This window comes from Tamandua tetradactyla, chromosome 12 (assembly GCF_023851605.1).
Source record: "Tamandua tetradactyla isolate mTamTet1 chromosome 12, mTamTet1.pri, whole genome shotgun sequence".
In the NCBI taxonomy this organism is placed as follows: Eukaryota; Metazoa; Chordata; class Mammalia; order Pilosa; family Myrmecophagidae; genus Tamandua; species Tamandua tetradactyla.
The window spans coordinates 60,995,408-61,008,222 of NC_135338.1; the positions used below are offsets into that span (position 1 = coordinate 60,995,408).

The window sequence follows — 12,815 nt, forward strand, 5'->3', positions numbered from 1 at the left end:
ATGGTGGCTTCGTTCTGAGACTGCTGTGGAGTCAGGGCTCTGGATGACATCCAATAAGTGTGCACACCCCCACCCCCACCCCAATTCCCTCCAAAGGGCTCCAGTTCCTCCCCTTCTTGTCGCCTCTCCCCTCAATCTCGGGCAACCTCTCTCACCCGCTTCCTGGCCTTGGCACATGCTGCTCCCCTGCCAGGCCCTTCCCCTCCCACCTGCTTCCCCAGTGGCACCTGCTTGGCGGGCCCCTCCCCTCGTGGGTCTCTGCTGAAAGACGCCTGCTGGGAGAAGCTCTCCCAACACCCGCTCCGCCCTTCCTTCCCGATGTCTTTTCTTGGACAAGTGTTGCCTCCCCCACCCTGAGCTGGGACCCCCTCCAGGGAGGCCAAGGTCTCACTCAGGCTCTGTCGCAGCTGCCCACAAGCAGGTGTGGGGAGGGGCCAGACCCATGCAGGGAGCCTGCTGGGGCCCTGCTCTAGGAATGAGACGGGTGCCTGGACCCTCCCCGCATCCCTCGTCCCAGCCAGAGGACAGTGTGTTGGCACCCTCCTGTGCCCCAACTCCCCACACGTGTGTGTATGTTCCTATATACAGCAGCACATGCACACACTCCCCACACACATGTACACGCTCCTACATGCAACAGCACACGCACACATTCCTACACATGCAGCAGCACACTCACATGTGTACGTACTCCTACACGCAGCATCACATGCACACACTCCCCACACCTGTGTACATACTCTCCCCACACTCCTACACACACAGCAGCACTTGCACACATGCACGCATTCCCCACGCATGTGTATACTCTCCTACACACAGCAGCAACACAGATACACATCACAGTCCCCACGCATGTGTACACACTCCTACACACTCACACCGCAGCGTGCCCATACTCCCCATACATGTGTACATGCTCCCACATGTATGCACTCATATACAGCAGTACACCCCCACGTGCACACCCGCACCTGCCCAGACTCCTGTCTGCACACACACATACAGTCACATAGCAGAACATACCCACACACATTGTCACATATGTTCTCACTCGCACACACACCTTCACACCCATATGCACACACTTGCACAACTCCCACACACATGCACATGCACACACACAAGTTCATGTGCACCCACCCACATTATCACATGGATTTGCATGCACACACTCACATACACTTACGCACTTATGCAATGGGCCCACCATCTGCTGCAGTGATCTCCAGACCAGAGGAAATTGGCTTTTTTTTCCCCAACACTTGTTCCCACAATGAAGAAAACAGGAAGGACTTGGGGCCAGGAACAGGAAAGGGAAGTGGGACAGGGAGCCGGCTCCAGCCGGGTGGACGCTAGGCGGCGGGTTTGGGTGGGATGCAGGGACAGACAGACTGCTGCAGGGAGGAAGGTGGAATGTCCCTCTTAGGCGTCTCTTTTGGTGCTGGTTCTCACTACAGCCCCGACAGGTGTCACCCCTCTAGTATCCACGAAGAAACTAAGGCTGGGGGACAGGCTTGTCCCAGTCACCCAAGAGGGGTGGGGGAACTGGCATTCAAACTGGGCCTGGCAGCTCCTTGTCATTGTCCTGTGCCTCCCAAGGTAAGGGCCTCTGGACATGCCTGGTGGGTCCATCACACACTCCTCTGCAGCCGGTCCATGCGATGGCAGGAGCGACCACTCTGTTCCATTTGCTGGGGCCGAGCCCTTATCCTGGCGCACAGTGGGTGCAGTGACTTCCATCCCTGGGGTCCTGCGTCCCTTCTGAGGCATGCTTGGCCCCTAGCTCTGGACTGAACTCTGTGATAGCCCCTGTGGATATCCGGAAGCAAGTTACTTGCCTCGCTGTTCCAAGACATGGTCCCCATCGGTCCGGTGCCCAGACCTGGCGCTGCTGGAGATGAGACCCAGATGGGGCTGAGATGCCTAGCCGCAGAGGCTCTGCTGGATCCTCCTGCCCAGAGCCTAACCCTGGGCTGGGTACACAGTAGGTGCTTGTACATGCTCCAGGGATGTAGAATCGGAGGCACAGAGGGAGCCGTAACCTGCAGAGTGAGGCAGAACCCAGAAGGCAGGTCTGACCCCAGCCATGCTCTCCTGTGCCCTCCGCTGCTTGAAACCCACTGCAGCACCATAGGGGGAGGGCTGAGCAAAGGGCACAGCTGGTGGGCTCTAGCCATCACCTCCCCGTGTTTCCTGCCCCTTCCTTGAGGATGCAGCTGCTACCCACTGAGACCCACTGTTGCTGAGCGTACACCCTGCGGGTGCCCTGGTGCTACTCAATTCATTCTTGGGAAGTCCTGGCTGGTGAGACTCCTCCACGCTTGGCAGGTGAGACTCCTCTCCACCTGGCGCTTGAGGACCTCAGCTTTACTCCTTGCTGACTCACATGGGCTTCTTCCCCCAACACCCACCTCACTCTCACCCAAGGCATAGAGTGTTTCCATCACCCTGGAGTCACTGAAATTGTACCCCAGTGGTGAGGAGGGAGGAGGGGACTGCAGGATTACCAAGATAGTTCCAAGAAAGGTTTTGCTTTCTTTTTTTTTTCCCCTTAAAACAAACAGCCTCAATTAGGAGGGACTCAGGGTGATGACAGTCCTAGTTTGCTGGAACTAAGGGATGTCCCCAGATGCATGTAAGACATTCAGTGCTAACACAGGGAAAGTCCCAGGCAGACCAGGATGAGTCATTCACCATAGAGGGACCCCAAAGCCATTTAATCCAACCATCTTGACCTTGCTCGACTGCTTCCCACCAGCGGCAGTCCAATTCTCTGCTCGTATACCATCAGTGACGGTGAGTCCACAATCTTGCCAACCAAGAGGACACAGGCAGAACCAAGCTTCTGCAGTCCAGTGAGGTCAGAGTTGGTGGACCAGAGCACAAGGAGGTGGAGGCACAGCAGAGTCCTGGCCCAGTCTTCAGGGACAAACAGACAGGCTTCCCAGAGAAGACAGAGTTCCTGGCCAAGGGAGAGCCCAGGCAAAGGCCAGGAGGCTTTTGCACCTATTGATCCACTTTCCTGAAATCTCTGCTCCTTCCCCCACAAACTTATTCATCCCTCAAAGGCTTTAACGCTAGCTCTTCCAGGAAGCTTTCCTGGGTTTCTCTGATTGGGGCTGATAACCAGCCTTTTCCCCCTTCTCTCTAAGCCACAGCACTTCCTCTATCTCTGCACAAAGAACCAGTAGACTTGCGCCCGAGGGGACTGGAGTGTGAGTTGTGACGCAGGCCCTGCAAAGCCAGCCCTGATGGGTGATGCCACTGGGGACTCAGGCCAGGAACCCAGAACCTACCTCAGGCCTCGCTACCCTAGCCCCCTGCTTGGGCCCTTAGCTGGATTGGCCCCTAGCCAAGTACACAACAGGAGCATACTAAGTGCTGGCTGGAGTTTGTCACCTCAACCTAACATTTCCTGAGCGCCACTCAGTGCCAGGCAGAGTCCCACGGCTACCCCCTGGGAGCCCGTCTCCACCCCTTATCTGTCCCCCCAACATATGCGGTGCAGTCAGCACCCTGCAGGTGCCCAGTGTGTGCTGGCTGTTCTTGGTCTGCCAAACAACCAAAGGTCAGGATCACGTCTTCCTGTAGCCTTGGGGACAGACAGCTCGGCTCCAGATTCTGGTCATGCGTGTGACAGGCTGTGTGGCCTTGGGTGGGTCAATTAACCCCTCTGAACCTGCGTCCCACCCGTGCAACAGGGTCGGCGGTCGTGGGTGCCCAGGAGAGCCCATAGCACTGGGCATGGACTCAATGGGTGGCATCACTCGTTAGCTTCCTTCACTAATGTCCATAAATGACCATCGCTGGCTGCGTGGAACCATTCCCAGGGAGAGAGCAAGCAGTCACTCCGGGGTCCCTTGGGGCTGGGGGCCCAGGGCCTGACCATGTGCCCAGGGGTGGGGGCGGCTTCTCAGGCAACATTCCAGACTGCCCGGGAGAGGCGCCGGGCAGGGGAGGGCAGTGCCCAGATTTATCCACCAATCGTGTGGGCTCCTGGCATTGGAGCCCATTCTTATCTGCCCAGCCCAGCATGGGGGGGTGGCCCGGCTGGCTGGGGCGGGACCCTGCCTGGGGGCTGGACGCTGAGCTGGGCCGGCAGCTCTTAGCCCTGCCGGGTGGGTGACGGCCGCCAAGGGCTCCACGCGTCCCTGCAGGCCAGTGGCCGGAGAGTCACCCGTCTCCCCGCACCATGTCGGACGGCGAGGGCCCCTCAGCCGGTGAGTGGCAGCGCTATATTTACCCGCCGCGGCTCCGGTTGCAGAGCCAAGGCTGCCGGTCGCCGAGGGCACGGGCCCCTGCAGGCTGTCGGCAGCTGTGGGGCTGGGCAGGGGTCTAGCCCTCCTTCCTTCCAGCGTGACACCTGGGGGGCCTGCGCGCCTGGAGGGGCAACTTGGCTTTTGACACTAAGTCTCTGCTATATCCCCAGGGCTCGAGCAGGAAGTAGCGTCTGCTGCAGACTCCCCCTGGAGCTGACCCAGCAGGGCCCCTGGAACTGCACGCACTCCAGCGGGTGTGAAAACTGAGCTCAGGAGAGCCCCGTCCTTCCATCAGATTCCCTGAGGGTCCAAGACCTTCGGGAAATCCTGTGCCCTGGTTGCCAGTGTGGAGCCCTGTGGTGGGGACTGGCTGCCTGTGTCCCTGGACGGCCGCCCCCCCCCCCCCCAGTTCGCGCCAGTTAAAGGACAGGCTCTGATGAGGCCATCCCTCCCAGCCAGTCCTGGGGGTAGAGGGGCGGCAGCCTAATCCAAGTTTCGCCTCAGGGAGTCTGGAGTCAGGCTGCCCAGGTTCAAGACCCAATTCTTTCACCTCCAGGTTGTGTGCCTTTGGGCAAGTGGTTTAACCTCTCTGAGCCTCTGTCTCCAACTCAAAGTGGAGATGGCAATAAAGGTACCTGCACCCCGGGAGGCTGTGGGTGTTAAATGTGGGGGCACGTGGCTGCGTCCTGCCCCGTGCCTGGTGTGTCGTGAGCGCTCAGCGTCTGGACTCTGGGTGGGAGAAGGACGTGCGGGTTCCAGGCGGAAGCAAGGGGCATTCCTGTCCCCTCTGGGGAGAGGGTTGTAGCATAAGGACCCATGGTGGTGATGGCAGAGTGGCCAGTTAGTCCCAGACCTGCTGGGTCAGATGTGGAGGAGCACGTGGGGGTGGGCATGGGGGGGGCATACATGCTGGGGAGGGGGACACAGTCATAGCTGGCCTGACAGCGCTCTCTCCCACTGGGCGCCAGTCACGCCGGCTGCCAGAAATTGCCCGCCGTGGCTGCGGAGGCTGCGGGCGACAGGGGACCAGGCAGACAGGCCCTTTTTGGCTGGTCTGGTCCCACACCTGACCCGACCCCGGAATAGCTCTGCACCCTCCAGCAGGGACACTGCCCTGGTTTTAGCAGCTTGTAAAACCACCCGAGCGCGAGCGCAGATGGGGACTTCAGGAAGGCCAGGACAATATTTAGCCTGTCGGGGTGATGGAATGGGGGCTGATTATGTGTGTGCAGCCTGGAGGCTGGGGGTGGGGGTGGGGTCCCTTCCCCATTTAGGGGCCAGCGGGGAATGCTAGGCTGGGAGGCAGGCCTGGTTCCATCCTGCCAGGGCTGGTCGCCCCAGACAAGCTTAGGGTTGGCTTTCCTGCCTGCAATATGCAATGCCGAGTACGATGATCTTGGCTCTCTGATATGCTGAGCTCGAGATTGAACCAGGTGGGTGATGGAGAGACAGCGCCAGGGAACAGTGAGTGTGTTTAATTATGAGGAGAGGGAAAACAGGGTCTCGTGGAAGATGCCGTCTGAAGCTCAGGCCCTGCCAGAATTTCTGACCCAGAGCAGATTGGGCCCAGGAGGCATCATGAAATACTTCTACCTGTATTTGGGAACCAATCTCTCTGGGCCTGCCTGTGTTGACAGAGTGGGGACATGCTCAGTTCTCTACCCAAGGTAAGTTATAGAACCTTGGACAGATTACTTAAGGGCACTGTGCTTAGTTTCCCCATCTGTTAAATGGGGCCAATAGCACGTTGGCTCCTAGAGTTGCAATGAGAAAAGCAGGTGACATGCTTAAAACCATGTAAGGCTTCTTCTTAGCTGTTGTAGCTGTCTTTATTATTCAACCAATAAATGAGCTGCAACTACGAGAAGACAATGAAGGGACCAACTCATCAGCTGTAGCCTGTACCCTGGTCCTTTTGGACACACTATTCCATGTGATCCCCAGAGGTGATGGACCAAGAGGGAACCAGAAGCTCAGAGAGGTAAAGGAACTTGCCCAAGGTCACCCAGCTCCCCAGACCCTGCTTATGCCCAACTGAGTTATTTGTCTCTTCCAGGGAGTCGCACCCGGCTCACCCTAGGTGGATGGGTTGGCTGTGTTGGCCAATGCCCCCTATAGCTGGTGGCTCTTGTCTGTGACAATGGCCCTCCCCATGGCTGAGGCTGCTAGCTGGACCTCACCTCCAATAATTTGGAGCCTGTAAAAAGAAATGTGGTACCTTGTTAGAGTGTCAGGAAAATTCCGCAGAGCAGGAGTGCCTCAGCTGGATTCGTGGCCCTGAGCCCACACGGCAAGCCTGGCGGCTAAGGTTACGGAGGAGTCAGCACCATATTTATAGCGAGACCTGTTGGCTGGCACGCCCCGTCCAGCCCAGGCACTTCCCTTACAGGCTGGATCCTGGGCATGGCTCTGTCTCTGACATACCACGGAGCTTCAGATGGGTCACTTCACCCGGCTGAACCTCAGTTTCCTCATCTGTAAAGTGGGAGGGATGTGGGGGTGCTGACCACGTCTCTCCCTGGGCCTGGAGAGTGTCTGTAAGTCCTGGCCACAGCACAGGCAGAGAGCCCTGAGGTGCTGGCTCCACCCATCCTGGGTCTGTTTATTGTCTCTTCCTGTCTTTGACCTTCAGAGATACTCCCGCCTCCTTGGGCAGAAAGCCTTGGGAAGAGAACCCAGGCCGCTGTGCTGTAGGTTTCCCCATATTTGGGAAAGTTTCCGACAAAGTGATTTTACAATTCCAAGCACCAAAGAAGAGGCCGTTGTGTTCTCAGTAGCACACTGGCCTGGGCGTCGCTCAAAGCCCAGGTTTGGAATCCCAGCTCCGCCACCTCCTGGCTCAGTGATCTTAGGAAAGTCACTTAACCTCTCTGAGCCTCAGTGTTGGCCAGGGTCTTGCCCATGCCTCAGAGGTCCCGGAAGGGTGGAGCCCCGACCTAAGTGCTTGGCAAACCAGTGACCCTCTTCGTCCACCTGTACAGCCTTCACTAACCCCACCGACCCCTCGGGGCCACAGTCACCTCATTTGTGTAGCCAGAAGTGGAAGGAACCCTTCCCTGGGTGCCCTCACTAGTGTCTGTTTATTGTGTGTGTGTATGTGGGGGGGGATCCCTTATCTTCCACCCCTTCATCAATGCCCATCAGTGCTCTGGGGCTTCCAGGGCTTTACCAAGTGACCCAGCTGTGAGGGCTGAAGCTCCCTGGGGTACCCCAAAGGCCCCCCAAGTATGCGGCTCTCCAGTTCGCTCTCTCTACCTGAACTTAAGGAAGTGTTTCCAAGGACTGGGTGTCATCCCATAGCTCAGCTCATCCTCTCAACCTCACAGTGGATGTCTTACCAGGGTGCAGAGCAGTCTCTGCCCACCGCTGCCACCTGCCACCCCCACCTCTCATCTCAGTATCTTCCAGGAGGCCACCCCCATCCCAGGTGACTTCCCAGACATCAAGGAGCTTGTGTGCGCACTGAGCAAGAGGCTGGGGTGGGTTGTCCCTTCTCTGGAATCTAGGGCAGGCACATGCTGGGAAGGGCCCCAGGGTACCTAGAGAAGTCCTGGGATGTGGAAAAGGCCTCTGAGATGACCTGGTCCCACCCTAGTGTCTGAGCTAGGCTCTATGCCCAGTGCCCCTCTGGATCCTGCCTGTGAGATTGGTGGGAAGATGAGGTGGGTGAGGGTGATAGGGCAGCTCTGAAGAGCTGGGGGGAGGTTTCCATGTGACACCATAGTCCCCAGGGCGGTCCCTCCTCAGGACTGGACCTGGAACAATATCTCCACATTCATTTTCTAGGCCCTCCACACTCATCTGTAAAATGGAAGCGACTCCTGGCCTCAGGGGTGTAACAAGGGTTAGATGAGATGATGCCTTCATGCCCCTTGTGACCAGGGAGAGGCATGAGGAGCCTCCCAGATCCTGCAGGAATGAACCTTTAAATGTCACCACAGGTGTGCTGGTACCTGTGATACTGACTACAAGGGGGAATTACCTGAGCAGCATCAAAACGCCCCTCAGGAGAGGCTGGGTGTGGGGCGGGGCAAAGGCAGGGTTCCCCCAGGGCCAGTGATCCCCATTACCATCCCTCACTAGCGCTGTGCATTGTGGTTCTCTCAACATTGCACAGCCATGGCCCATCGAGCCACACTCCCAGCCCGGGGATACCGGTGCTACGGTGGGGGAAACTGAGGCCCAAGAGAAAAAGAGACTGGCTCAGGATCACCTGGCTAGTGAGTGGCAAAGCTGGTACTCAGGCCTGATGCTCAAACACGGTTCATCTTTGCTTGGGCCTCCTCCACTTCTCTCCACCTTTTCAAAGCATCCTTCCTCCAGGGAGCCTTCCTTGAGCTCTGCAGCCCCCAGGGGACCTGGAATCCTTGCAGCACCCACCCTACCACCATCTGCTCCTCTTGTTGAGTGATAAAGTTGGACAGTGCCAAGCTGGATCCCCCAAACCTCTACAGGAACGTCAAGTTGTTGGATGGCAGGAGACCGAAGTCAGGGTCTGCCTCACAGGCTGTGACCTGAGACAGACCTCCTTCCCCTTCTGGCCACAGAGAGTTTATTTTTGGTGTCCACCTGTGTGGTCTTGCAGGTGAGCACACACCTGTACACACATGTCCTCAGCAGACCTCAGACACACCTGCTCAGCCCAGGCCCTCCCCTCAGGAATCTCCAGGCAGCAAATGAATGGATTTACATTGCTAGAGTCACAGCTTCAGCATCCAAAGTCCGCCTGGGGATGTTTTCCTTTACAACAAAAGTACAATTTAGAAGATGTTAGGAATTCAACTCAGAAAAGTCTCCTACTTCTGTTCTTTTAAGTATTGGGTCAATTTTAACTGAAAAACATTCTTCAAGGAGCAAGATAGGTTGTATTATTATAATTTTTATTATTTAAAAAATGAGACAACGCTATTGGCCTTTATTACCCCTTATCTGTTTTTTCTTGATAACATACAGTGATGGGTTGTTCATGCAGGTATAAGATATCAACTGTCACCCCCAGGTTCTGATTTCAAAGTTTTGCATTCATGGGGGCTGGAATTCTCAGTATACTGTGTTCGTGCAAAGTCCACTGCAGGTTTGGGCGACTCCCCAGGACAGGTGCCCCACCTGGGTGGCTCAGCGTGAAAGGTAGAGGCACCTGCTCTAGTCGTTAAATGCTTCCACCCGGCCGTGGCAGCTGCAGCACATTGGCAAGGGCAAATCACAGTCACACCCAGAGGACGGGCACAGCCCTGCATTTGGGAACCTTGTGATATCTGTCCCCACATCGACTTTTTTCTCTCCATCTTTATTTCTTTCTCCCTCCTTTGTTCTTTTCTTTCTTTTTCAAACCCGTGTGTTAAGAAGGACTTGATGGCGGCGAAGGGGCTGCTGCAAAGGAAACCCCCGGCCCGGAGGCAAAGTCCTCTAAGAGCCGGTTAGAACCAGGTTGCCCCAAACGTGCGGTGCGTGTCCCCTTTCTGGCTGTGCCCCGTTTCTGGGAACCTCGGCACCACGTCCTGGTTCCCACACGTGGTGGGATGTGCCCACGTGGACACGGACCATGAAGACAGTGGGGGCTGGCCATCCGAGGCCACCCGAGCTCCACGCACGGCCACGTCGGTCCACCTGGGCAGATTCCGGCTCAGTGGCGTTGAGCGGCGGCAGCCCCCAGATGGCCACTTTGCCCCCCTCTGGCTCCTGGACCGGGCGCACACCCCACGTCTGAGCCCGACGATCTCTGGTGCTGAGCAGGCTCATGCAGCATCTGGAAACACGCCCTCGGTAGCCATCTTGGTCTGGCAGGGCTGTCATGATGCCACCGGAGTTGGCTTAAGCAACAGGAAGTCATCATCTCAAAGTTTTGAGGCTGGAGGTCCAAAGGGGTCGGGGGTATCCTGCAATGCTGCCTTGTGGCGATGTCCTTGGCTTCCTCCCGCGGCTCTCTCTACTTCTGGCTTCTCTGTTTTCTGGTTTCGTTCACTTTCTGGCTTCTACTGACTGACCATGTCTGAATTTGCCCTCTTTATAAGGAGCACAAATTAAAATGAAGGACACATCTTTGTCTGGGGACAAGATCCCCTCAGCTAGCTCACGGAGGTCTAACCCCAGCTCTGTCTCCCTCTTCGTGGGCGAGCAGTCCAGTGCTTGGTGAACTCAACTTCACTGGAACAGGAAGAGACAACATCCAAGGATCAAAAAGCGCCAGGAGGTGTCTGTCCTCGCTAAGCTCCCTTAGGACTGTAACATTTTATAGCAGATAATTAAACATACGCAAATAAAAAATTGCAACCTGAGGACTGTGGCACGAGCACATCTTGTCTTGTATGAAGACCTGGGATAAAAAATACTGTCTACAAAGACTTGCTGTCACCCCGGAGCCCTTCCGTGACCGCCGGTGACATCGACCTGCCTGCTAGAAATGAAGAGGCATTTTGCTGGGGACAGACACGCTTACCATCCTGGACCCTGCGCTAACCTCTAAGCCAAACTGTTTAGAAAATTCTCTGCCCAGTTTATACCCGTCTTCTGGGAATCCCGCCTCATTCATCTCAGGTGGAAAAACATGTTAAGGTAGTGGGTGCAGTTGCAGAAATCACCCTTCTTGCCGCTTCTCACCCAAGGGCCACCTGCACGCTCCAAGCTGTCCTTCTGACCCGGCAGGGCTCATCGAGCGCATTCTGTGAGCACCCCCGACACTGGGTGTAAGGGAAGAGCAGGTGCTTCAGCATGGGGTCTCCTCTTGCAGGCAGGGGTTACTTCCCCCATAGACCTGGGTCTCCTCCTGCAGGAGGTAGATAGGCTAGCAGAGCTCTAAACGAGAGCATATACAGTAAGCACTGAATAAATGATGGCTCCCCTCTCCCTAGGTCCTGTGCGCACACGCGCGTTGTACAACTCTCACTACTGCCCTAGACTGTAGACATTGTTCCATTTCATGGGCGAGCAAACTGAGGCCAGAGAAATAGGGTGATGCCCAAGATGGACCACCGAGTAGGTGGGGAGAGAGCCTACGGCACAGGGTCACTGATCCCAACCTGGGGTCTTTTTTTTGGCACCATGTGGCCTCACAGCTTGAGGATGGCCACAGAGGGTCCTCCTTTGCAAAGAAGGGAAGCTGGGTGGGGAGCAGGGTTATGAGAAGAGTTTTAATTAGGAGCAGAAACAAGCTAATGAGGATCGCTAGGGATTTCTTGGCAAGGAAGGGGGTGGGTCAGGGAAAGGCTGGGATTTGGAACTTGGAAACTTGATGCTGATGGCCCTGCACTCTCACTAATGCCTTGTGTGACCTGGGAAGCCCCTTATCCCCTCTGCAGAAGTTTCCATAGGATTCTGGGGCCAGATACAGTACATAAAGATAAACAGAACCCGCCCCGGGACAGAGGCCTGAGGTCCAGGCCACGCCTCCAAGGTCCCGATGATGCCCTGGAGCTCTCTCTTCCCTCAGGGGCTCTCAGCCGTGCACAGCCCCCTCACCCTGGGCTCCACCCCCAGCACCCCAGAGGGGCTCAGCTGCACCGTGGCCAGACCCCCCACAGCCTAGGGCTGCACAGATTCCTTGTTCCGTTGCTGGCAGCTGCTTCTGGCAACCTCGTGTCCAAGAAGGGTCACTGAGGTTCACGGATGGTGTGTGGGAAACACACCCACTGTGCACCCTGCCCCAGGCTAGTGCCTCCTCTCCATGCTCACTAATCCTTGTTGCGAGGTTATGGGGGTCCCCTTCCCCCTCCTACAGGCCCGACACCCTTAGGGGATGAATTAACATTGAGTCACTTTTCCAGGCCTGGAAGTCTGGACTCCTGCTTCTTCCCGTCCTGTGACCTAGTGGGATGTTTACGCTCTGGGTGCTAGAGACTGGGATGGGGGGAGATGTCCCCTAGCACAGTGGCAGGGGGAGGGCCGCTGGAGAGGCTCCGCTCCAGAGTTGTTGATCAAAACCAGCCTGCTTCCCAAGGTGGGCAGCAGGCGGGCCACCTGAGCTCTGGCTGGAGGACTGGGGAGCTGAGTTCTCTTCCAGCAGGGCCGGAAGGCTTTAGAGCGCCTGGGGGCAGTAGATGGAAGAGGGGAGAAGACCCAGGACACGGCGAGGGCAGGGGCATGAGGTTTTAGGTTATTGTCTTGCTGGAGTGTGATGCAAATCCCCCACTCCAAGGCCACAAACACTGCTTGTCTTTTCTGGCTGGGGGTGGTGGAAGATAAGTAGGATTAAGGAGGTCACGTAACAGCCACCACTTCCAGAAAAGAGAATTGAGCAGAGGCGAAAATCATGAGCTCACAAGTCCCTGTGAGAGGAAAGGAGAGAGGCTGCAAGGAGAGCTTGGAGCTTTCCCCTGACCTGGAGGGAGGCTGCAGTTGGGCGGTTCCCCCAGGCTGTCGCTGGAGCAGGGGGAGGGCAATGGGACTGGCAGTGTGGGCACAGGGTGCACTGGGGGTGGCCAGCTGCCGTGTCCTGTAGTGCCAATTGTGGGGTTACAGGGCCTTGACGGCCAGGCAAGGGGTCAGCCGTGTTCAAGACACAGCAGGGAAAGATACGAGGGCCTGACATGGCTGTGCGGGTGCCGCTTGTCTGTCCCT

General features: G+C 56.8%; 1 protein-coding gene across 1 annotated transcript in view; it reads left to right on the forward strand.

The window, feature by feature from the left end:
• The first annotated feature begins 4,094 nt into the window (after positions 1–4,094).
• The window catches only part of EML1 (EMAP like 1), a 210,647-nt gene continuing 201,926 nt past the window's right edge, over positions 4,095–12,815 (forward strand). Inside the window, exon 1 of the mRNA XM_077123514.1 lies at positions 4,095–4,223. Coding sequence (XP_076979629.1) covers positions 4,196–4,223 — 28 coding nt within the window. The 5' untranslated portion in view covers positions 4,095–4,195. The remainder of the gene's footprint in view (positions 4,224–12,815) is intronic.